This window comes from Dipodomys merriami, unplaced genomic scaffold (genome assembly GCF_024711535.1).
Source record: "Dipodomys merriami isolate MVZ:Mamm:240054 unplaced genomic scaffold, mDipMer1.0.p SCAF_1, whole genome shotgun sequence".
NCBI lineage: Eukaryota > Metazoa > Chordata > Mammalia > Rodentia > Heteromyidae > Dipodomys > Dipodomys merriami.
The window spans coordinates 130,027,750-130,052,342 of NW_027202270.1; the positions used below are offsets into that span (position 1 = coordinate 130,027,750).

Below are 24,593 nucleotides of genomic sequence, written 5' to 3' on the forward strand. Positions count from 1 at the left end.
TCCATAGATTTATCCTTAATGGCATGACCCTAGGTTTTGTGCTTTGGCAACAGAGGTCCAGCCTCTTTGCAACCTTGCTCACAGTAATGGCATTCTGAACAATCCTCCCATAACCTACTTTCTGCTGCTATCATGTTAGACCATAGATTGCTCTACTGGTAGAATATCATCCTTAAGTAAAGGTACCTCCTTTCAAAAGGAAGAACTGATCATCAAAGAAATAGGAGTCCAACTCAACTCAGAAACGATAAAGAAACCACTCTGAGGTGAAAAACTAACAGCCTGTAACTGGTGAGACAAACCATTATACTCCTGGGCCATATGATTAGATGGGTACACCATTAAGGCATTCAACTCACATTACTTACCTCTTTTGAGCCCAACACTCTTACTGTCTGAATTGTGGAAGGATAAAGAAATGATTAGTACCCAAAATACTGACTTCATTTTTGTTTGGGTGTCATGGCGTTCTCAGACAAATCATAAATCATTTTAAAATAAGGCATGTGGGAGTGGGAAACAGAAACAGAAATGCTTCCTACCCATGGGCCTGGATTTACAAAGAAGGAAAGCTTAAAAAAATCTTATCAGTAAGAATACAAACACCATGAGAAAGCTAAGTGGCTAACTCCAAATTAAGTAGAGAATATCTTCTTTCATTCAGGTTGCAGGAGCCTTACTAAGAGATTATGAACCTGGCTTCTCATTTGAAAAATAAACAGCTAAGTTAAGCTTCTCTATTATTTTTATTTTTTGGTAGAGTATAAGAAGCAAAACTCAGAAACAGCAAGATTAGATAGTATTACACAAGTTGACTGGTGACTGACAACAATGAGGGATAAGAGGACAAGATGATTTAGAGGCTGAAGAACATGGAGCGACTTCCTCCCTCAGAGAAAGAATTCTACCAGACTTGTGATTTTTGAGGGAGTGAAAAATGTCATTTATTTTGTTTGGTAGAGTGATTGCCATGGATACAGGGGAATGTTGTGTTTTTCTTTTCTGTAAGGTACACGGAGTATGTCTAACTTTAGCTATAGGTTTCTGTTGGACATCTCCATGCTCAACACTTCACTGTCAGGAGCCAATTACTGAAAAGAATTATCATGAAAACAAAGGGTCAGTAGTGTTCTCAGACAGCGAAGCAGTGGGAAGATGTGTTCTATATCATGAAAAATGCTGTTACACTTAGCAAATACTTCTTATAAAAATACTATCCAGATCAATCTTTAAAAATTTTTAAAAGACTATTCCATTGTATAAAGTCTATCACTAGGTGAAAATCCAATTACCAAACCCCTCTCTAATTCTGGAAAACAGAAAAAAACAATAAATAAAATCCAGCTAAGCAGCAGTGGCTCATGCTCATATCAATCATCCTCGGATCCTGGAAGGCTGAGATCTAAGAATCACGGTTTGAAGCAAACCAAGGCAGACAGATCTGAGACTTTTATCTCTAATTAACCAGCAAAAAGTCAGAGGTGGAGGTATTGTTTAAGAAGCAAAGCGTTAGCCTTGACCAAGAAAGCCAAGTAAGAATGCAAGGGCCTGAATTCAAGCCCCGGGTCAATCAATCAACCAATAAAATGAAATGAAAGCCAACTTTATAAAAATTAAAACTGAAAGTTTTCTCAGCTTAAAATAATGCCTTAGCTGGGCACCGGTGACTCACGCCTGTAATCCTAGCTATTCAGGAGGCTGAGATCTGAGGATCGTGGTTCAAAGTGAGCCTGGGCAAGAAAGTCTGTGAAACTCTTATCTCCAATAAACCACCAGAAAACCGGAAGTAGTGCTGTAGCTCAAGTGGTAGAGCGCTAGCCTTGAGTTGAAGAGCTAAGGGACAGCGCTCAGGCCCAGAGTTCAAGCCTCACGACCAAAAAAAGAAAAAAAGAAAAAAAAAGCCTTATGATTGTAGGGCTATTCTGCTGGCAAGCAAATGTCATGGCACGTAAAAATGCAGTGTTTTTAAAAAAAGATAAAAATCTACTGCCTAATTTGAACATCACTGTATGTATACACTGTGGAGTAAGGTAGGGCAGGGATGGGAAACTGGAGAGGAGGACAGCGTGAATGGACACAGTTACCTTGTGTGGGAAGCAGCATCATTTATACTGAAAGTGCTGTTCTCCCTTGTCAGAGGGCTTGAGCCGCCTTGGCTCTTGCTGTGGATGTCCAGGCTCAGCGAGGACTCAGCTTTACGGTCCATGCCGTGGCTCTCTGTCTCTAAAGTCCGTTCTGCCATGGAGAGCACTTCACTGGAGCTATGCCACAGGGGGGGCACTTTCTCCTTGCCTGGCCCCGAACGGGGTGATGAGGTGGCAGCCCCTAGGGAAGCTGTGCTGCCATGGCTGGGGCCATAGGAGGTGGTGTCGATGCCACTGTCAGCAGAGGTGCCCTGAAGATAGTTGTAGCTATTGAGTTCAGATTCTGTGCGGTCCCCATCGTACCACTTCTCATCACTGTGGGCACTCGATGCATTGCTGGAGAGGGTATTGCTACTGGAGTGGCTCGAGTAGTGGCTATCAGCCTGAAAGGAAAGTACAACTGACTTCAGAGCAAGATCCCACTTTTCCACAACCCAGAAGAACAATGGAGAATAACACTGTGATGTGCAGTCTAGTTACAGAGTTCCAATGGTACAAAAGTTCTAAAGTGACAAAGTGATGTCTTGTCCATTTAGTAGTGCTCATGAAAAGAGTGCAGGAAATAAAATTTTTTAAGGAGCCTATTGCTCATTATTTGACTTATGTTAAAATATCAATACAACTGTATGAAAATAATCTAAATTATCATAGAAATTTTTAATATCTTTTTTTGTTTGTTTTTGTCGGTTATGGGGCCTGAACTGTTGGTCTGGGCGTTGCCCCTCAGCTCTTCAGCTCAAGGATAGTACTCTACCTTTTGAGCCATAGTTCCACTTCTGGCTTTTTCTGCTTATGTGGTACTGAGGAATTGAACCAGGGCCTCACGCATGCAAGGCAAACACTCTACCACTGAGCCACCTTCCCAGCCCAGTTTTTAATATCTTAAAGAAAGGAAATGACATTTCCAAAAGGCTTATAATAGGAAGTATGCCTGATTCTAGTGTTACCAATGTTTAACTGACTTTTTAATTGGTTACATTGAGATCGGAACTCAAGGTCTCATGTTTGTTAGTCAAGTGCTCTACCACTTAAGCTATGTCTTCAGTTCCATGCTTGATTTTGCAGTTATACTCAGTACAGATAGAAGACATATAAGAATATACAAGGTACTGGTGGCTCAGGCCTGCAACCCTAGCTAATGAGGAGGCTGAGATTTTAGGATTGTGATTCACCTTCTTGGGCAGTAAAGTCCATGAGATGCGTATTTCCAATTAACAATAAAAAAAAACGGAACTATAGCTCAAGTTGTAGAGTGTTAGCCTTAAGCATAATGCCCAGAGACAGTCCAAAGGTCCTCAAGTCAACCTCCTTCCTCTCCCAAAGAAAAAAAAAAGTACAGGACATATTAGGTCTGAAGACTCTCCTTTTCCTTTCTCTATTTAGTCAGTTTTCTAAGATAATTCTGTAGGGAAAGCAATCCTATCGACAGATGGTCCAGAGACAACATGAAGAAAAGAATGTAGCTGGATCCTTAAAAGACACAAAGATCTAAACATCAGAACTAAAACTATAAAGAGCGTAAGTTTAAGTTCTTGACTGTGAGCTATATGATGTGTTTCTAGATATATAAAACCAAAAGCATAAGAAACAGAAAGAAAAACCTCCCAGGTAAATTGGACTGTTATCAAAATTAAAAACTTTTCTGCTGGGGCTGGGAAGGTGGCTCAATGGTAGAGTGCTTGCCACCCATGCATGAGGCCCTGGGTTTGATTCCCCAGCATGACATAAACTGAAAAAGACGGAAGTGGGTGTTGTGGCTCAAGTGTTAAGAGTGCTAGCCTTGAGCTGAAGAGCTGAAGAACAGTGCCCAGGCCCAGAGTTTAAGCCCCACGACTGACAAAAAATAAAACAAAACAAAAACCCCTTTTGTGTTTCAAATAACCCAATTAAAAATGGCCAAAGATTTGAACAGGCATTTCTTCAAAGAAGATATGTACATATCCAACAAGCATGTGAAAGATATTGAGTAGCATTAGTGCCTAGGGAGATGCTAGATCACAGCAAGGTCCCACCTTACACATACTAGAATGGTTATGTGCAAAATGGCAGACAAAAATGGTGTGAAAGAGTTGGGAATGTAAAGTGGTGGCTGCTATGGAAGACAGCTACAATTCTATTCCTTGGTATGTACACAAGAGAAATGAAAGTATGTTCACATAAAAATGTGTATTGTTTATAGCAGTATTAGCCAAAAAGTAGAAATAACCCAAATGACTATCATGTTATAAATGGATTAAAGAATACATCTTTTCCCCTTAAGAATCAATTCCAGCTGCTTTCGGTAGAACTCTTAATTTTCTTGGGAACAACTTATAGGATGTTGCTCTGAAGCCTTATTTAAATATGGCTGGTCCTAAAGTAGACATCCTGAGAATGTAAAGCAACGTGAAAATTCCTACAGAGATATAATGTGAACCACCATAACAGTATTTTCTAATAATCGGCCAGGTAAGCTGGTGTAGGCATTTAATTCTAGCACTTGTGAGGGGCAGGCAGCACGATTGCAACTTGGAGACCAATGTGGGTGACAAAGAAAGACTCTGTTGCAAAACAACAAAAAACACAAAACAAACCAACATTCATCTCCAAGACTTTAGTAGCCAAAAAGCAAAGAAAAAAAAAAAAAAAGGAAAGATAAAATTTTAATAAATTCCTCAGTAAATCACCAGAGGTAAATATCGGGTAGTACTTCCCATGTTTGCAAATTCAGTGTTCCATATGAATCTATTCATTAAAAGTTTTTGAACATCTTTCTAAATTAGTGATATTAAGTAGAGAACCCCCTCCCCCATCCTATCAAACAACATGAATACAAATACAATTCTACAAAGAGACAGATGAAGGAAATCAGCTGCACTGGCAGGGGGAGGGAGAATGATAAGAGACTGTGTGTTATTATAGTAAAAGGACATTATGTGTAGCTGTGGAAGACGAGCAGTAGATGCAAGGGAAGCTGTCTGTCCCTTTGACTGATGCTCCCATCTTCTATCTCATGCCTACAACTACCTAACATTATTCATCTCTTTCTAGCACATTTCTAGCTCTAATATTTTAGGATTGTTTGGAATTGAACTAATCTTCTTCCATTCAGATATGCGAGGTTGCAAGGGCATAATGATGAGATTACAAACCAACCTTATAGTGCTATGGCAGCAAATCCCCTGTTAGGATGTAGGATGACTGTCTTTTTTTTTTTTTTTTTTTTTTTTTTTGTCGGTCGTGGGGCTTGAACTCTGGGCCTGGGAGCTGTCCCTCAGCTCTTCAGCTCAAGGCGAGCGCTCTACCACTTGAGCTACAGCGCCACTTCCGGATGACTGTCTTTTTGACCACAGAGCAGAGGAGGGCAGGACAGAGCAGACTTGTCCCATTTTCACAGCATAGGCAAGTATGTTGATAGGAATCTACTGCATTATTACTCAAGTTTACAGTTCACTTACATGCCCTTGTTTGTTTGGAGACAAATGGACCACTGGATCCTGCCGTATTAATCTCCCACTGGGGCTCTCTCGGAAAGCTGGCAGTACCTTTGATACTGCTGGGAGATGGCATGTAGGTTCTGGAATACAGCACAGGACATTATGGTGCAGGTACTAAACAAAGATAAGCCCAACTGACAAATGGAGATGGCTTGCCATTGCATCTTCAGTTCACTGACCAGCCAACTCTGAATTTCAGTACTAAGCTTGTTTGGAGTCTACACAATAGATAGCATTTCAGAAACTAAGTAGCTGATGGATAAAGCTTGTAGCCGGTGATAACATGTCACATCATATACATGTAACAGTCAGGAACCACCAAACCAAAGGCCATGAAAAAAATGCAGCAAAATTTGGAACCAATTTTTGGTTTGGGAGCAGGTTTAGAATCTATGGATTAAAATGTGCAATTCACTCACTGCAAAGTATGGCTAACCTAACTCAGTCTACATTCCCTAGACAGGCATGGATGCAATCCCGTGTTACTTACCATGACATTTTGGAAATGTTTTACCTGTATATTCATGCTGCTCGAGGACAAAAGAATTGAAATCCTGAGGTCCTCTATAACTGTAAGCTAAGCACAACAGAAAAGACACACAGCAACTACTTTACTTAAAACAATTGCTTCCTTTTGGACTCCAAACTGGCATTCAAGATTGAGATTCCAAAAGCGAGAGACAGGTGATTAATCCTCTAACATACTTAGAGTTAACAGCAAGAATTCTGCATTTCTGCAACATCCCTTCCAACTTGCAGAGGATGAGGCAGACTACTCCTTGAGTTTGGCTCAAAATCATTTCCAAGAGTAGAGAAACAAAACATCTGTGGAGATGAGTGAGCCAATTAATAAGCAAGTTAAAGTTGCATGTGTCAGTTCACTAGGATCGTTTTGTTACACATTGGTGTATGAGGACAGGTGGGCCTACCTAACAGATAAGAATCTCCTCAGTAATCTCTATCACTGAATCGTTAGAGAAATATGCTTGTACAATTTGAGCATAGAAAGGTCAAATTGTTTATACTTCCACTATCACATAGTGAATAAAGAAAATGTTTAAGAAAAAAGCCTTGGATTCTTTCTGATGTGCCAGTTAGGAAAGGCTGGGTTCTTCATTCTCCTGGACTACCAAAACTTATAAAACTTATTTGAACATAATGTTCTGACCTGTAGATTTTGAGCACACAAAAAAGCCAGTGGTTAGGCCTCCTATACTATGGTGAAAGGGGCTTCTCTGAAGGCTCCAGGAGTATCTCGTGTATTTTGTTAAAAGAAAAGAAAAAGTATACCTTACTTGAAGGATGAGCAACTATGTTTCACCCATATTCAAGTTAAGAATTAATAAATAGTGGGATGCCCTAAACTGTAGTAGATGCAAGGACAAAAATATGAGAGGTAGTGTGTATGAGAATGAACATGGGTGTAGGATGAACCTTGCATTTAACTCTGTCCAGTCCTTGGTCTCCTTCTCTTACCCCTTGGGACTGTCTGTGAGTGGAAGTGTGACACTGTATTCTGTATAAAAGGCTGGCTGCCAGCCTTACTCAAAACCTGCGCTAGAAGCCAGAAAAAGCCACTAAGATTATGCTCGAAAAGGGATCATTTTCATGTGTCGTTTCTATCTCAGCAGTATCAAAACATATGGGATTAAAAACATTCTGTCAAGAACAGAAAAGCAGATCAGAATATGCTCAGGTTTTCTGTGTCGGGGGTGGTGTGGTAAGAGTGGGGAATGACAGATGGCTTCAATAACAAGGCACAACTCGCTGAAGTGACTAGAACAAAGCATTTCTTTAGACCTGAGAAGTATATTTCTTCCTTAACTTTAGTCTTAGATGAATATTCCTCTGTTCCTTTCTAGGCTCATGTTGTTATGTTTATCTGGGCATGGTCATTAAAATAGAACAGAACCAGGAGACTAGAAATGATAAGGTATGATAACTTTAAGGTCATTGCCTTAAAATTTATTTCAGTCCCAAAACGTACATCTTTTTATCCCCTATGGATGGCAATGCATTTAGGCACAAGATAAAGGTGAGGGGAAAAATAAAACAGTAAGTCTAAATTCAAGTTCTTGAAGTATCAAGTACACTGGTACCAAATACCCAGTACTGCTGTGCTGGAACTTAATCTTGTCTCATGGCAATGTTTTTATTGTATCACCTAGTGTTATGTTAGGGTATCATTGCAGAACATCACCACACACACAGAAGGCTGTGCATCAGAAATCCAAATGAGTGCTCAATAATGCAAATTGTTTCCCATCCAGTTGTTTCATACTGCTAAGATGTCTTCTTAGCTGACAGCTTAATGGTACCATGGAAGAATTAAAAAGAAATGCACATAAGAGGAGGAAAGAGCTCCTAACCAAGCTGCAGGTATAGACTTATCAATAATCCTTTCTTCTCACTTCTATGTAGTTTTTTTCTTTTTCCTTTTTCCTTGTTTTTGGGGGGGGGGGTTGTGGGGCTTGAACTCTGGGATTGGGCACTATCCCTCAGCTCAAGGCAAGCACTCTACCACTTGAGCCACAGTGCCATTTTCAGTCTTCTGGTGGTTTAGTGAAGATAAGAGTCTCATGGACTTTCCTGCCCGGGCTGGCTTTGAACTGCGATCCTTAGATCTCAGCCTCCTGAGTAGCTAGGATTATAGGCGTGAGCCACCAGCGCCCAGTTTGGTTTTGTTTTTAACTTGACATTAAGAATGCCAAGGAATTTTTTAGGCCCTAGCCCAAAAATCAACAGACAAACAGGGTCAAAGCTACTTAGGATACAAGTGGTTTGTTAAGGCTAGTCTTTTTATCTTGGTTATCTTTGTATGTTTCCTGTGTCCTTTCTGTTTTTAAATTCTGGGTCATGCAGAATTCCTTGACTTTCTCTCAGGTCTTAATTTGTTACTGGCAATTAAATCATTGCCTGGCAGTGATTTAATTCTAATGCAGTTATTAACCAAGGCTGCTTTAAAAAATGATTAGCACACATTAGTTGTACAAGGAGGGTTTCATTGTGACATTTCTGTACATGCATACAGTGTACACTATCAAATAGCCCCTCTATCCTCCTCTTCCCCCTTCTTAAAACAATTTCAATAGGGTTCATTGTTCTATCTTCATACTTGCAAATAAATCATATGGACCATATTGATCTACACAATACTTTGATGACATCAAGTCACCAAGAGGTGCTCAAAATCAATTTTTCCCAAATGCATCTGATTTTCTTAGAAAGTATCTACTTACCTATTGGGTCAGCAATGCTATCCTCACTTCTTTGCCAGCTGGGTGTGGATTTTCCACTGCCCCCAAGGTCTGACTGGGTGTTCTGCCTGTCCATGGAAGCTGGTGATCTGCGACTCACTCCAAACCTGTGGCAATTCCCGAACAAAGGCTGTTAAAGATAGATCAGATACTCTCCCAGGGAGGGAAGGGAGTCCTGTGTATAATGAACTTGACTTTAATGACTGGTATTACTAGTTTTTGCTTACATGTCTGTACATGTAGACATATCGTTATGAATGGGTGTGGAAATGTGTTTATTTTGGTCAATATATATTGCTCTGCTCAGAAGGTAATCATGCCTAGGGCAGAAGCCATTAGAATTGAGCTAACCTAAGACATGGAGAGTAAGAAACCAAATCTAGCCCTCAAGGACACAATCTCAGATTCAGTCTTAGCTAAAGGAAAAATTTCACAGTCGAAATGTACCCCCCCCCAATCTTTCAAATGGTTCAATTTACATTTTTGGGATACGATTCTGCCAACTCAGAACTTCACTGAAAATATTTTCTGAGCACTTACTTGCTCTATGGTTTGCATGACAAAGATCACAATTGCTATCACTTATATTACATGGAAATTATTTTTAAAGTATACAAATTTTAAATTGCCTTTGGAAATGACAATTTGAAAGTAAGCATGCTGGGATGTATAAAGGCAAATGACTATTTCTGGAAAGAAATGTAGCTATTTAGTGAGGCAGTTTTATTTTTCTCTAGTAAATAATAATATATACTTAAAGCATATGACTTAATCATCAATCAGCAAAAACTGAGCCAACAAAAATGGCCAGAGTGTATATTGAAGTGTTCTTGTGTAAATTTACTAATTTCTATGATTACTAGTGTTCTAAGCAATCTACATAATAAAGAGTAGGGCCTACATCAATCAAGTATATGATGGATATTGTACTTCCTATAGAGTGGAAATCCCATGGCCAAGACAACAGTGGTATAATGTAAAGAACAGATTAAGAGTAAGAAGATTTAGAGCTGACTTCTCTGTTACCTAATGTGACTGAATAAAGTCACTTTTTTGCCTTATTTTCTTTCTTTCTTTCTTTTTTTTTTTGGTCGGTTGTGGGGCTTGAACTCTGGGCCTTTGCGCTGTCCCTCAGCTCTTCAGATCAAGGTGAGTGCTCTATCTACCACTTGAGCCACAGATCCACTTCTGGTTTTCTGGTGGTTTATTGGAGATAAGAGTTTCAAGGGTTTTCCTGCCTGGGTTGGCTTTGAACTGCGATCCTTTGATCCCAGCTTCCTGAGTGGCTAGAATTATAGGCGTGAGCCACCAGCACCCAGCTCTCAGTTTCTATATATGCAACCTGGCCATTCCATTACAAAGTTCACAGGAAGAATAATCTACATGAAGGATCTGTGAAAGCAGAGAAAGCTATGAGATATTTGCTTTAGTAAAACGTATCATCTCTCTAGTTGCTTGGCTAATAAGCTCATTTACAGGACTATTCATAGGGCCCACTAAGCAAAGTTGCCTTATGTACCAACATAGCCATTACTAAAAATGAAAATCTTGATTCACAGAAACTTCAGAGAAAATATTTAAGAGAAAAGGGAAACGTGTGTTTTGTATGTATAACTCACAGCTATGTTTTATTTGTTTTGCTCCCTAAGTGAATATCCTCAAGCTGACCCTGTGATTGTCTAAATCTGTACTAAATTATGACTTCCTGAAAAAGGTACAGTCAAGTTAGAAATGGATTTGAGTCTAGCTTTTATTTATTTCTTGCAGCAGTAGAAACTAAAGATGCTAATTTAAATCTCTGAATCTAAAGTGAAACATTTTTCTAGTTCTATGCTTTTAAATAAATGATAAGGCTGTCTTTCAATTTTGCCTTAAAAAACATTTCCATTGGGTGAACTTTTAAAAAAAATTTTTTTGGGGGGGGGTCCGGTCGTGGGCCTGAACTCTGGGCCTGGGCACTGTCCCTCAGCTCTTCAGCTCAAGGCTAGCACTCTACCACTTGAGCCACAGCGCCACTTCCGGCTTTATTTTTCTGCTTATGTGGTGCTGAGGAATAGAACCCAGAGCCTCATGCATGCAAGGCAAGCGCTCTACCACTGAGCCACCTTCCCACCCCCCCCCTTTTTTTTTTTTTAAATCTCTGCTGAGTTAAGTCTGTGACACAAATCCCTCGAGCTTCAGTTTCAAGATTCAAATATGGGTGAACTTCTTAATTTCAGTTCTTGCACACACCCCTTGAGTGTGTGCCAGGGTATCCGTGATATAACATCTCGTCCTTGAAAAGCTCAGACAAATCTTGTTCTAAATTTTACACAGTGCTTCAATTTGAAGAGCTTGAGCATGACTCTGGAGGAGCATAGTAGTTCAGGACTCTAAGGTCAGATCTGAAGGAGTTTTAAAGCAATCATGTGGTTGACAGGTGAGACATGTTCATGAGTTAATCTACTCTTTTCTAGGATGGGCTAATGTCTCTGATAGGTCTTCCTCACAACCGGTTCTCAATCTACCTTCCATTCCCAGCCCAAAGTGTACGCGTATCTTTTCTCCCTCATTCAAATAGGCACTATTACTAGTTTACTATTAAACTTCACCTCTCAAATGAAGACCCAGTATCCTGGAAGCAGACAACTCTCACACAGATACAGGTGACGATGCCATTGAAGATGTGAGACATCAACATAGCATGTCATCTTTATGGACAACGGCTAAGTACGAACCCTCTATTATGAGGCCTAGCAAGCTAGATAGTTGTAAGTCTTTGACAGCATACTAGGCTCCAGCTTCAATGGCAGCATGTATCTATCATTTTTTCTGGAGAAAAGGTATGGAGTATATGTTACCTAAGGGTGACTTATGGACCAAACCTAACCTATGAGCAACCCATATACATCATCAAACAGTGAGATACAGACAAAAATTGTTGAGAATCTTGGGGAGAAACATAGTATCATAATTTTCTTGTAAAAGATAACCTCAAGGGGAAAAGACATGATGGGAAAACCCTCCATACCACCCAGGGTAGAAGTTTAGCTATTAAATATTCAACTGAACCAGACACAAGGATCTCACCCTTATAATCCCAGTTACTCAGGAGGCTGAGATCAGATCTTCAGATCTCAGCTCAAAGCCAGCCCATCCAGAAAAGTTCATGAGACTGGTATTTCCAATTAACCAGCAAAAAAACCCAAAAATGAAGCTCTGGGTTTAAGTGGTAGAACACCAGCCTTCAGCAAAAAAGCTCATGCCTGTAATTCTAGCTACTAGAAACTGAGATCTGAGGATTATGTATCAAAGCCAGCCCAAGCAGGAAAGCCCTTGAGACTCTTAATCCCTAATTGACCACCACAAAGCCAGAAGTGGAGCTCTGGCTCAAGTGGTAGAGAATTAGCCTTATACAAAATAGCTCAGAGATAACACCTAGACCCCAAGTTCAAGCCTTAGTATTGACAGAATAAGTAAACAAATAAATATAATGGAACAACCACCACCTTGTTAACAAAAACTGAACAGTAGCACAGATGTTAGCATCATGCTTTTAAAATCAAAATTTACCAAAACATGAGTATTTTCATGTTTGGGGGTATGTATTTAGCAAGGGTAGGGAACTTTGTTCTGCCAAGGGCAGTTTGAATATGAATAAGGATATTCAAGGGCCATATAAAATTATCAGCCCAGCAACTCTGAGCAGCTCAGGAGAAGCCTATAAGAAGCCTATGTGTTTGCCCAGTCATGTACTGAATGATTTCCTGGGCCTAATATGATCCAAGGGCTGGACAGTCCCCAACCCTGAAATTTCAAAGAATATCATAGTCTAGAAGACAGCTTTTACTTTTGCTTGCTCATTTATATTTTAGTGCTGTACTAATGCTGAAGTTGCAGTGACTCTTAATTTTTAAGGCAAATCAGGCTATTCAAAATCTAATTAAAACAAGAAATAATTAGTTGGGCTTGTGGTGCAGTATAATAAATATGTAATTCATAAACCTTTTGCAGAGACTTATGAATAAAGGCTAAAGTTATTTTCTAATTGTCACTGAAGCAATTAAAATAAGAAATGTGCATCTCAGACAGGCTATTGTGGGAGTCCTAGGGGAAAAACGTATAGAAGCAATATTTTATAGTGGTTTTACTACCTGCTTTCTGCTAACATAAACATTTACCAACAATAACAAAATCAGACCTAATGGCTGTAAAAACTAGCAAAACACCCATTATAAGGTATTGTTAGAAAGCATGCTTGAGTCAAGGTGAAATCTCAACAAAGTAACCAAATCAAGTATCCATTTGTTTAAAAATACATTTGGGGAAAATGTAGAAAAGAAATACCTGTTTTTATAAATATCTCTAATTTGATTTTCGAGTTCTTTCTAAAATTGTGCAGGGAGAACCCCCAGCAGGAAGTTTGATAGTTCTTTTACTCTTCCCCTGAGCAAAGGTGGCTGGTTTGTGCTATGTAGGGCTGTGCTACTAATTATTTCCCTAGCCTTAGATATTCCAATCTCTCTACCTTTGAAGTGGCCTTAAAATCATGAATACTTTGCTTGGGATTGAACTCAGAGCCTTATACATACTATGTAATCATGCCACCACTGAGCTATTTGCCATAGGGTACACACTCAGCCTATTTTGTAAGTTCTGTCTGGAAGCAAATAGTTACTTTTGTGCACTTAGCACTTTCATTGATGAATGAAAAAGGAAAGGCACAGTAGTCTATTTATTTATTGTTGGTACTAGGTATTAAACTAACAGGTTTGTATTTGCTATATTGCATACTACTACTTGAGCCACAACCACAATCCTTTTTGCTTCAGTTATTTGGGGGAAAGGGTAGAATATCCAGTGTCTGCCTGGACTGGCCTAGACCATGATCTTCCTATTTATGTTTCATATATAGCTGAGATAACAGGCATATACCTATTGGTTGATGTGTGGACTCTCCCAAACTTTCTGCTTTGAACCACAATCATCCTAATCTCTATCTCTTGAGTAGCCTGGATTGCAGGCATGAGCCACCACACCCAGACAAGAAAGTCTTAAAGAGTGTGAGACATGTAACTTTAATCTGTGGATATGGTTGTCATTATCCTTACATTAATAGCAATATAAAGTCCAGTAGTCTGCTGAGTTCACTTTGGAGAACATATTAAGAAGTGACAAAAACCCTTCCTGTAATATTAATCTATAATGTAACAGAAGAATGCCTGTGATTTGGTTTCTTTGCCACTGAAGCTAATGTAGACACTGATGGATGAGAACAATACAATTTCATAAGAAAAGGTTTTAATCAGTCATTAAAACATTTTCTAACTGGAATATTAGCTACATTTCTCCTAGTGGCTGTAAATTGACTAGGGATGACTAAGTCATTGTATTTTACATGCCTAAATACAGATGAATGACAGTCACATGGTCTAGAATTATGTACAATGGGGCAAACAGCATGCTTACCCTTCAGGCATGGATTTCTGTCTGTAGGTGCTGCCCCCAGAGCCTGTCTCGCTGGATGAAGACAGGTTGCTAGGGGAGTTACGACACTGAGATCTTGCTAAAGCCATGGATGAGACAGTCACATAGATGTCCGAACCCGGAGACAGGCTGCATATGCAAACCAAAAATATGAAGTCAACAATCCAAAAGGAAAACTCCTAATGCAATGCATGATGGATAATATCATATAAATGTGACAAAGGCAGCGACTTCATGGAGATAGTGAAAATGAAGCCAGCTGGAAGCCTACAAAAGAATCTTTCCCCTAAAACTCCCCAAGGGAACAGCTAGAAAATTGCCTTGAAAGGGGTGGGGGTGGGGGCGTCAAAAAATAATGGGGGAAAAGAACAAGAAAACATGTATGCTTCCAAAATCTGCCAGAATTCAGTAGAATTACTTGTGTAGTCTCCTAGCATGGCAGAGCAGAGCATAATTGAACCCAAGTGACATTAACACAGCAATTAATTCTGATTTCTCACAGAAATTTAGTCCTCCCAGAATACATAACCACAGTGAGATGGCCACGGTCTTTGTTTGCTTCTTTGTTGTCCAATTTTACTGCTCAAAGTCTGGAATGAATATTCAGACTTTGCTATTTAGTATTTGATACTAGCATCACCATCACCATACATAAGAACCTCCATGAAGTTACTTAGATTTATATCATTTCACAGTAGAAATGTGCTACAGCATGGACCCTTCATTCTACCCACTGGTTATTGAGGCAGAAGCTGGAGCTTTTGGGAAGGACAGGTGGATTTTCTCCCTGTATCTTCTCTACTCTAGAAGAGAACGGGGTGACTACAAGGATGTCAATATATGTCACTGGCCATTGTGACCAGGTATTGAAAAAAATTAGTATTATTTTGCTCTAAAATTGAATGTTGGCACAGCCTCTCAATTCTGAGAAAGTAGGATTTAAGTCACTCTTTCCAAGTTGTAGTGTACCAGGCTTCTTGATTAAGTCTACTGTACTCTATATTAAACTACTGCTATTAAAGAGGGCAGTTTCCTTTTCTTCCTGAGTCTGTAATGGTTCTAGGATGTTCCAAGATCTTTGTACCTCAAGCTATTTTATATTCTGGAAGCCTTGGGATAGAACCTGATTCACTAGAATGAGGTCATTCCCACTGTGAGCCTATGGACCTATGCAGCAGGAAAGAGACTCCGGCAAAGAAGGTGACATAAGGGATAACAGAATCACACTGAGAAACTACTTTAATAGAAAAAGAACAAGAATATATTTTAAGAAGTATGTAAGTCCCAAGTTTATCTATGTCCACGAGGCAAATCTGAGTTGAGAGCTCCAAGTTCTCTCCAAATGTCTCCTAGCCATCTCCTCCTAACTACCCCATCAGTAATTAAAAATAGTTTTCCCCAAGGCCCTAACACTCAACTTACCCCTCCTCTGCTTGTTATCTCAAGCTAAACATCTTGAAGCCATTTTTAGGTTCCTCTTTCCTCAACTGCCAGAATCAACAGGCTTAATTACATTGAACTATTGTTCACTGTGTAGGAACTATGTCTCAGGAACCCTAGGTGCTGATCTTGAAAACACAAAAGACAAGATATCTGGTCTTCATCCTGATGGTCATCCTCTTAAGTTATCTCCTCACTAGTTTAGACCAGTAAAATCTTTTGGTCTGCTGATTTCCAATGCCTCCTTCTCATATTCTCTATCATTCTTCCTCTACCATGTCATCTAAATGCTAGAAGCTGTTTTCAAGTTTCCTTTTTACAGGGATCAAATCCCTGGCACCCATACAGGGCTCTCAGTCATCTGACCTGTCCCCACCTTCATCTCTACCTGCACCCCACATGCCTGACAAGTTGAGATGCATGCTTTCTCCTTTCTCCTTACACAAAATCCTTTTTTCAAAGCCAAATTCATCTTTGAGTTCATTAAACAGAACTTCCTCATATCTTGGAAGTCTGTTCTTTGCACCATCAAAATATATCCTATAGATCAGTGAGGTTTTCAATGTATGTGTCTCTCCACTAGCTTCTTCCCTGAAAAGATAGGACTAATCCTTATTTATCTCTATTTCTTGGTGTGCTTAATGTATGTTTTCAGAATGAAGGATCAATAAAAGGGGGCAAGAGCCCACAATTACATTATATATTCAACTCCAGGGATCCTTAACCATTGTGGATCTATAAAAGTCAAAAAAATTGATGGTTACTAGTAATAAAGTACTTCAACTTGTTAACTGAAAACTGATAATGTTAGTATGCCTTTATAAATGTAAGAAAACAGGGATGGTAGAATTATGCCACAAAGTCATTAAACTTACAAATAGTGAAAAAGCGTAATGTCAATGCCTGCTCTAAATAGTTTGAAATAAGACAAACAAGATGACCTTGGGAGACCAGTCTTTGGGGAATGTGACTAGGAAAAAGAGTTTCTAGGCTCTTCCCATCATGAATACCAATCTTTGTCCCTGTAGCTAATGTCTAATTAATTCCATGTTTTTTTTATGTCATAGATGCAGTGTGAAAGCCCAATTTTCACAGATGTCTGAGATACTTGCTTTTTGTTCTACCACTAATTAGAGTAAGAGTTGTTCCCATACTGTATCTGCTGCTTTCAACATCACCCATCCTTGTATTGTTACCCAGTCTGAGAAAGGAGAAGTCTGCCACACAGACTCCAGTGAAGATCCCAGGAAAAGGGTGGGAGGGGGGGTGGGGGGGGCCTCTGGGTGGAGTAGCTATAATGAGTCAGAGATCAATGGAACACTAGCTCATCTCTATTATGGGGTAATGAGTTTCGATAGGAGAAAGATCAAAACATTTATCCAGGTATCATAAATTGATGCCTCATAATTCCTGTCCACCAAGAAATCTCCCAAATTTTCTCACAACTTATTCTAAGTAAAGTCTGGATTGAAGGAGAAGTTGAGGAAAAATGTACGAAAAGACAAGAACAAGCAAAAACTTCCCACAAAAACTTCCCACCTCACCCCAGTTAGAATGGCTAAAATCAAGAACTCTAATTAAACAACAGATGCTGGAGGGGATGTGGTCAGAAGGGAACCTAACTGCATTGTTGGTGGGAGTGTACAAGTTGTTCAACCACTTTGGAAAGCAGTATGGAGGTTCCTTAAAAGACTCCACATAGAGCTCCCCAATGAACCCAGCAATCCCACTTTTGGGTATTTACCCAAATGTTCACAAACAAGACCATACTAAAGCTACCAGCACGACTATGTTTATTGCATCACTATTTACTATAGCTAAGATATGGAACCATAGATGAATGGATCAAGAAAATGTGATGTACACACACACACACACACACACACACACACACACACACACACACACACACACACACACACACACACACACACACACACACACACACACACACACACACACACACACACACGAATTCTATGCCTCCATCAGAAAGAATGACATTGCCCCCATTTGTTAGGAAATGGAAAGACTTGGAAAAAATTATATTAAGTGAAGTAAGCCAGGCCCAAAGAAACATAGGTGCCATGGTTTCCCTTATTTGCAATATATAGTATATGTCTGAGTCAAGCAGAAAAGGTCAGATAAGTTGATGTTAGGGAAATGAACCCCAAGATATGTATTCAAATGTTTTTTTTCTTTCATGTGATTGCTTCTAACACATTTATAAGATTATTTCTTTGTTGCTTTGTATGTCCCTCCCCCATGGTATAACCCCTGCTTTCACTGTATTTGATGTCGGTATAATTTGTGGAGGGGAAAACAAATCGTTAAATAGGGATACTGGTGGACCCATTGCAACAATGAGATGTATAAGTCATTATGTTGAAAATGAACTTTACAATTTTGGTGCGGGGAGGTGGGGGTAGGATTAGGTGGGGGGGCGGGGGGGCAGGATGGAAAGGGATGGGAAGGGGAAACAAAAGAGGACCTACAATGCTTGATAAGAAATGTACTCATTATCTTGCCCATGTAATTGTAACCCCTCTGTACAGTATTTTCACACACACACACACACACAAACACAAAAATCTAAGGATTAAGAGATGGCATAAATCCAAATACAGTGGATACCATTGTTCTTTCTGCCTTAAGAGTTTGGCTTTTACATGTACCTAAAATAAAGTTTCATTTCATAAGTTTCATTTTAAAATTAAATCCTTTTGCTGCAAAGAGGAAGTGATATTTCAGAAAAAAGGGGGAGGGGGTAGGGAAAAAGGAGACTCAATAGAATGTTAAGACACCTGGGGCTAAGGTAGTATCTGGCCTGGTAACTTTTTTAGTTTCTTCTGGATAGGCAAGACATGCCAGTGATAACTGGTAAAATGCTTATGCTTCAGTAAGGAAGTAACAATAGGGTTCCTTGGGAAAGTTAAGATGTAACTTTGTCTTTAGGGCTTGCTTTTCTTAGCCTGTTCTCCAAAACGCACATTAAGCTAAAATATCTCCTGTTAGTTTCAACCCTCAGTTCTTTTATTTGGTAAATGTGTCAGAAAATTCTATCTGGTTACTGGAGTTGTCTACCCCCTACCCCCCCTCAAAAAAAGGCATTTCCAGAAGGCCAGCATTCATTCCCCCATCCCTCTTTAGAATTTATATAACTCAATAGTAGCTTTGTTTTCCGACTGTTCACACACACAGAGCACACATACAGCAACTGATGGAATATTACCCGAATGTTTTTACGGCTCCAGATGCAAGTACACTGGGCAAAAAAAAAATATATATATATATATATAGAGAGAGAGAGAGAGAGATTAGTCCTTATTCTTGCTACTTGTGACTTTCTATTCTTTCCAAATACTGTGATGTTAATGCCATCACCTAAATATCTGAGACCAGACATATTCAGGGAGGAGGCACTACTCCCTTAATGCTGGTGATCTACTTCTACCAAAGGGCTGAATGATACTTATTGCTAGAACTTGGCCTGCATGCTGCTCTTCTACTTTAAAAAGTGTGCTGACAAAGAACAGTCTCCTCCAACTGGCTTCTAGCTTGCTGACCTCCTCAACCTGTCTACCTGTCTCCACCCTGCAACTATGAATTAAGAGTTGCTACATCCACTAAATTACAGCAGTGTCTTTTTTTCTGATATAAATCCAGATCTTTCTGCTTTAAAGGGCCCAAAAATCTGAAGCTAGTGACCAAACAGGTTTAGAAAATGAATATTAATAACTCAGCTACTGTGAGATCTTTCAACTCTATGGAATATAATATTTTTAAAGAACACTCTGGTACTTGCCAGAAAGGAATTCTCTAAATGTTTTAGCATTGATTTCAGAGGTCTCTCTTCCCTACATTTAAAATTCTTCTTAGTTAAGAAATAGACAAATGTAGTTGCATGCTGGTAGTGCTCAGACCTGCAATCCTAACTACTTTGAAGGTTGAGAGCAGAAGGCCCAGGTCAACCCTGGCAGAGAAGTTCTAAAACCTTATCTCAAAAATAACCAGCAACAGGGCTGTAGGAATGGCTCAAGTGGTAGAGCCCAAGTGTAGCAAGCACAAGGTTTTGAATTTAAATCCTAGTCTCACCAAAAACAAAATACAATTTAAAAAGAAATGAACATTTTTGAGCTGGGTGCTGGTGACTCATGCCTATAATCTTAGTTGCTTGATTGAAGTTGGGAGGAATGTGGTTCTAGGTTAGCTTAGACATAAAAGTTCTCAAGATTTTCTGATTTTCTTCTCAACCTAAAGATAGAAACAATGGCATGTGCCTATCATCCCATATCAAGTGGGCCAAGATTGGGAGGACTATAGTTCGAGACCATCCAGGCCAGAAAAATCAAAGAAATTCCATTTCCATGGAAGAAAGCTAGATGCGGTAGCAACATATGTTATGATTCCAGCAAACATGGGAATTATGGCATGATACTACTCTAAAAATAACCAGTGAAAACAAGGGCTGGAGGCATGGTTCAGCAGTAAACTGTCAGCCTAGTAAGCATGAGGCTCTGAGTTAAACTTTTTTTTTTGGTCCGGTTGTGGGGCCTGAACTCTGGGCCTGGGCACTGTCCTTCAGCTCTTCAGCTCAAGGCTAGCACTCTACCACTTGAGCCACAGCACCACTTCTGGCTTTTTTTTTTTCTTTTTGCTTATGTGGTGCTGAGGAATTGAACCCAGGGCCTCATGCATGCAAGGCAAGTACTCTACCACTGAGCCACTTCCCAGCCCTAAACTTTTTTTTTTTTAATGACATGATCTGCATTTCTTTCATTTGGTTATACTGATTTTTTTTCTTTTTTCTTTTTTTTTTTTTTGTTGGTCGTGGGGCTTGAATTCTGGGTCTGAGTGCTGGCCCTCAGCTCTTCAGCTCAAGGCTAGCATTCTACCACTTGAGCTACAGCGCCACTTCTGGTTTTCTGGTGGTTTACTGGAGATAAGAGTTTAACGGACTTTCCTGTCAGGGCTGGCTTTGAACCGCAATCCTCAGATCTCAGCCTCCTGAGTAGCTAGGATTACAGGCGTGAGCCACAGGCGCCCAGCTTCTGAGTTAAACTTGCCCATTCCCCCCTCCCCCCAAAAAAGAAAAGAAATTAATCCTTTGTTTTTACGTTTTTAAATAACTAATGCTACACATTCCTTGTGGATCCCTTTTTGTCCCCCCTCACACCATAAAAAGAAGACATCAAGTACTCTGTCATGGTACTAAGGATGCAGCAAGTGGAAACCTCAAGCTCATGAGCACCAGCAGACAACACATCTGTATTCTGAAGGACAACACTTGATGCCTGCTCCTCTTTCTTTTTTTTTTTTTTATTGTAAAGATACTATACAGAGGGTTACAGTTACATGAGTAAGGTAATGAGTAAACTTGCCTGCTCCTCTTTCATATTAAATTCATCTCACTGAAATAGAAATGAAGAATAGAAGGGGCCACACATATGGGAATAGATGGTCTAAGATCACTATCAGTTCATTTTCCTCATTTTCCCAGAAGTATTCCCATACCAGGACTAAAAAGAGAACTGTCAAAATAATCCAGATTTCTAATAAAATAATTCTTGCTCCTACATTCCTCCCATGAATCAATTTACTGGTCAGAGAGAACTTTTTCAAGGTAAAAGATGCTTAATAAAGCTGACCACTCTAGACTATGACTGATTAGAAATTATTAATCTATCAGTGAGGGATTACTGGTATCCAAGTAGTTATGGGTAAAATTGTTTCCTGAGTATTTAGGATTAATTATACTTCTATTTTCTGTTTTTTCTTCAAAGTGACAATACTGCTTAAATGAGTCCAAAGAGATAAGGCCCTCTGTAACCCAAATACAAAGAGTCGAATCACAGTCTAAACAATCCAGCATTTCAAATAACAGCCATGACTGACAAATTAGATACCTGAGTCTGTAATTATACACAGCATTTTGCCACAACTGAGCAATTAAAATGCTATTCACCCAGGGAATGGGACCAAGTTAAAATGCTCTGCCCTCATCTGTGTATATCAACTAGGTTTCTTTTGGAATTATGCACAGAAAACCTCTCTGAAATGGTTCTTCAAGGTCATATAAGTATTTTATCCAGAACACATCTGGACAAGTTGTGTTCAAATTCAAGTAACTCATCCCTCTGTCCTTCATGCACTCCTATGTGCTCTGAAAAGAGTTATCATGAGCTCCTGACCTTATAATTGACACCAGTTTTTAGCCAGGATCTGGAAATACTATTCTGATAAGCTTCCAAATGACAAGGTCAGTGTACAAAACAGAAATTTCTTGTACAGCTGGGACAATACAATGTTTTCCACACTGAGATAAATGGATTATTACTTTACAGCTCCTGGCAAGCTGCGAGAGTTAATAGCCCAGTATACATCATGGATGCCTCAAGAGAAGAGTCAATTTTATATCTAAAGGTGATTTTGGAGGATGAGAAATAACAATGACTGCAGGCAGACCAGCTACTTAATTTGTGGCATTCAGGAAATAATGAAAATGTGGGTCCCCTTGATAAAACAATCTCAAGATGACAGCAGAATACTCTGTCCCTGCTAAGTGTGAGGACCTATACAACGGCACAGGTAGCAGGCTCATAAAGCTGGCCCTGACTGCAGTGAATGTGACTAGGCCCCCTGGCAGGAAACACACATTTGTTCTGTATACATTTAGTGAGCTCCATTGTATGTGGTGGTAGATTTACTCATAGACTGAGTATACGGGCTCTCCAGCATGAGCTGATTCTAATCTCAGTTCCACCACTAGCTAGCTAGGACCTTGTACAAATTATTTCATCTCTTAGTTGTTGGGCAACCTCACCCACATTTATAAAGGGGATAAATAACAACCAACTGATTATTCTGTTGTGAGGATTAACTGATAAAACCTATCACAAAGGACTGAACAGAGCTAGATATAGAATAAGAACCCACAATAGTTCCCTATAATTTTTAAGTAAAGTGTACTGGTCATGAGTGCAGGGGACTCCCAGGCAGGTTAGCAGTCAGCTCTAGCTGGGTACTATGGAAAAGGAAGTTTAATGAAGGAAATACTCAAGATGGGTTTGAAGGAAGGCAAGAACATTTCTAAAAGTCAAGAGTAAGGGTGTAGGAATGTGAGGCATCAAATCACTTTCCACAATGGCAATGTTAGGCTGGAGCATGACACAGGTAGAGGACTGATAGTACTCATGACTGAAGAATGAGAGAATAAATCCTAATTAAGCAAAGCGAGGAAGTAGATCTACAAGGCAAAGGGAAGAAATTCCAAGGCAAAGCAATAGTGTGGTCAGTAGTCAGAGCTTATCCTATAAGCCAGGGTGAATACGCATAATAGGAAATATCTCCTCCTCTTTTTCTTTCTTTCTTTCCTTCTTTTTTTTGTTTTTAAAGACAATTAGGCAGTATTTGGTCTTTTGGAAAGCCAGGAGTATTATACATACTTTCAGGCAGAGCCATAGGAACATTGTGAGTCAATTCCCATTGTCCCCTCTCTGTGTACTTGTGCTTTGCTCCCTAAAATCAGCCTGCAAATTCTAAAGAGGTGGGTACAGATCAGATGCCCTGGGACAGAAGCTGCGCCTTATTCTACGCTCTTGTGATTCACCAATCAGTTGAGAGCATTTAGGTGAAAAGAGCACTTCACCTATGCTGGCCTATCTCATTATAATGACAGCAATTGTTCCTGTAAGTCAAAAGGAAAGAAAAGCCACTTTATTTCAGCAATTTAATGATTTGCAGGTAGCAAATGGACACTTTGTCATTATCCTAAGTGATTTTCTTCACAGGACATAGATCTTAGGCCATTTACAGTTCAGGAAGGTTATATCAGGACACATGTTAGATCTGGATTTTGAGAAGGACTTCGATGTATCTTGGTACATTTGTAAGTAGGTGAGGGAATTAGGCAAAGCCTGCGACCAATGTGACAGATGATGTGTGACTAGGCTAGACTTTCCAGAGTGGTCCTTATACAAAACATCTCTTAAAGGAGACAAGTCCCAGCTGTTGGGTTTATATGACAGTGACATAGAGGACACTCTACTAAGTATCATCTTACTGTTATTCCAGAATACAGAGTCCATCTTAGTTGAACACATGATTTTTCAGAAACCATCTTATAAGTCTCCTTCTCACACAACAGATCATTATGCTCATATTCAGCACAGCTGGCATCTTGAATTCATTTCTGTAACCACAATGTTGTTGCTGAAGACAACAGAACTTGCACAGAGAAATTCACTGGCCTACCACATGCTCACCAACACCAACATGAAGCTGAACATGGATTCATCAGTTCAGCCCAGGAGGCTCTAGCATACTGGCATCCCTACTATGTTCAATTTCCTGATGCCTCTCTCTGTTTCAGGTGGGAAGCAGTACAGCACAAGTGGCTCTGAAGGAAGGAGACCCTTATGGGAAGGCTTCTCTAGACTAAGTACCAAATAGCTGGCTTAAGGAATGATTAGTAAGAATTCTGCAGCCTAAGCTGGGGACTATGTTTAGCCATTGTTCTGTCATTTTTTGAGCCATTGTAGAATGTATGCATAAAAGGGGAATCGGGAGACATGCCAAGTTTGTAAAGCTGTGCCCACTTCCTAAATGCCTGAATAGTACCCACTGTTGCAACAGCATCTAACAATGTGAACTTGCAAATCATGTTAACTTCAATCCTAATGAGAAACTCCCTGAAGAGAGAAAAAGGAAGTTCAAAGCCCAGTGATTTCACATCAAGCATGGTGCTTTGCTTTTCTACCTTATCATAATGACAAGTAATATACTATAATATAGGAGATTCAATCAAGAAT

The 24,593-nt window shown here is 39.6% G+C and overlaps 1 protein-coding gene across 9 annotated transcripts in view; it reads right to left on the reverse strand.

The window, feature by feature from the left end:
• The window catches only part of Sipa1l1 (signal induced proliferation associated 1 like 1), a 332,505-nt gene that overhangs the window by 29,185 nt on the left and 278,727 nt on the right, over positions 1-24,593 (reverse strand). For 6 of the 9 annotated variants that reach the window (XM_070030924.1, XM_070030926.1, XM_070030925.1 and 3 more), the window contains 5 exons: positions 14,326-14,472; positions 8,860-8,984; positions 6,111-6,197; positions 5,582-5,700; positions 2,085-2,527 (listed from right to left, as the gene is read on the reverse strand). In XM_070030924.1, the coding sequence (XP_069887025.1) occupies positions 2,085-2,527; positions 5,582-5,700; positions 6,111-6,197; positions 8,860-8,984; positions 14,326-14,472 (921 nt within the window). The remainder of the gene's footprint in view (positions 1-2,084; positions 2,528-5,581; positions 5,701-6,110; positions 6,198-8,859; positions 8,985-14,325; positions 14,473-24,593) is intronic. The other 3 variants (XM_070030933.1, XM_070030941.1, XM_070030936.1) reach the window with 3 other exon arrangements.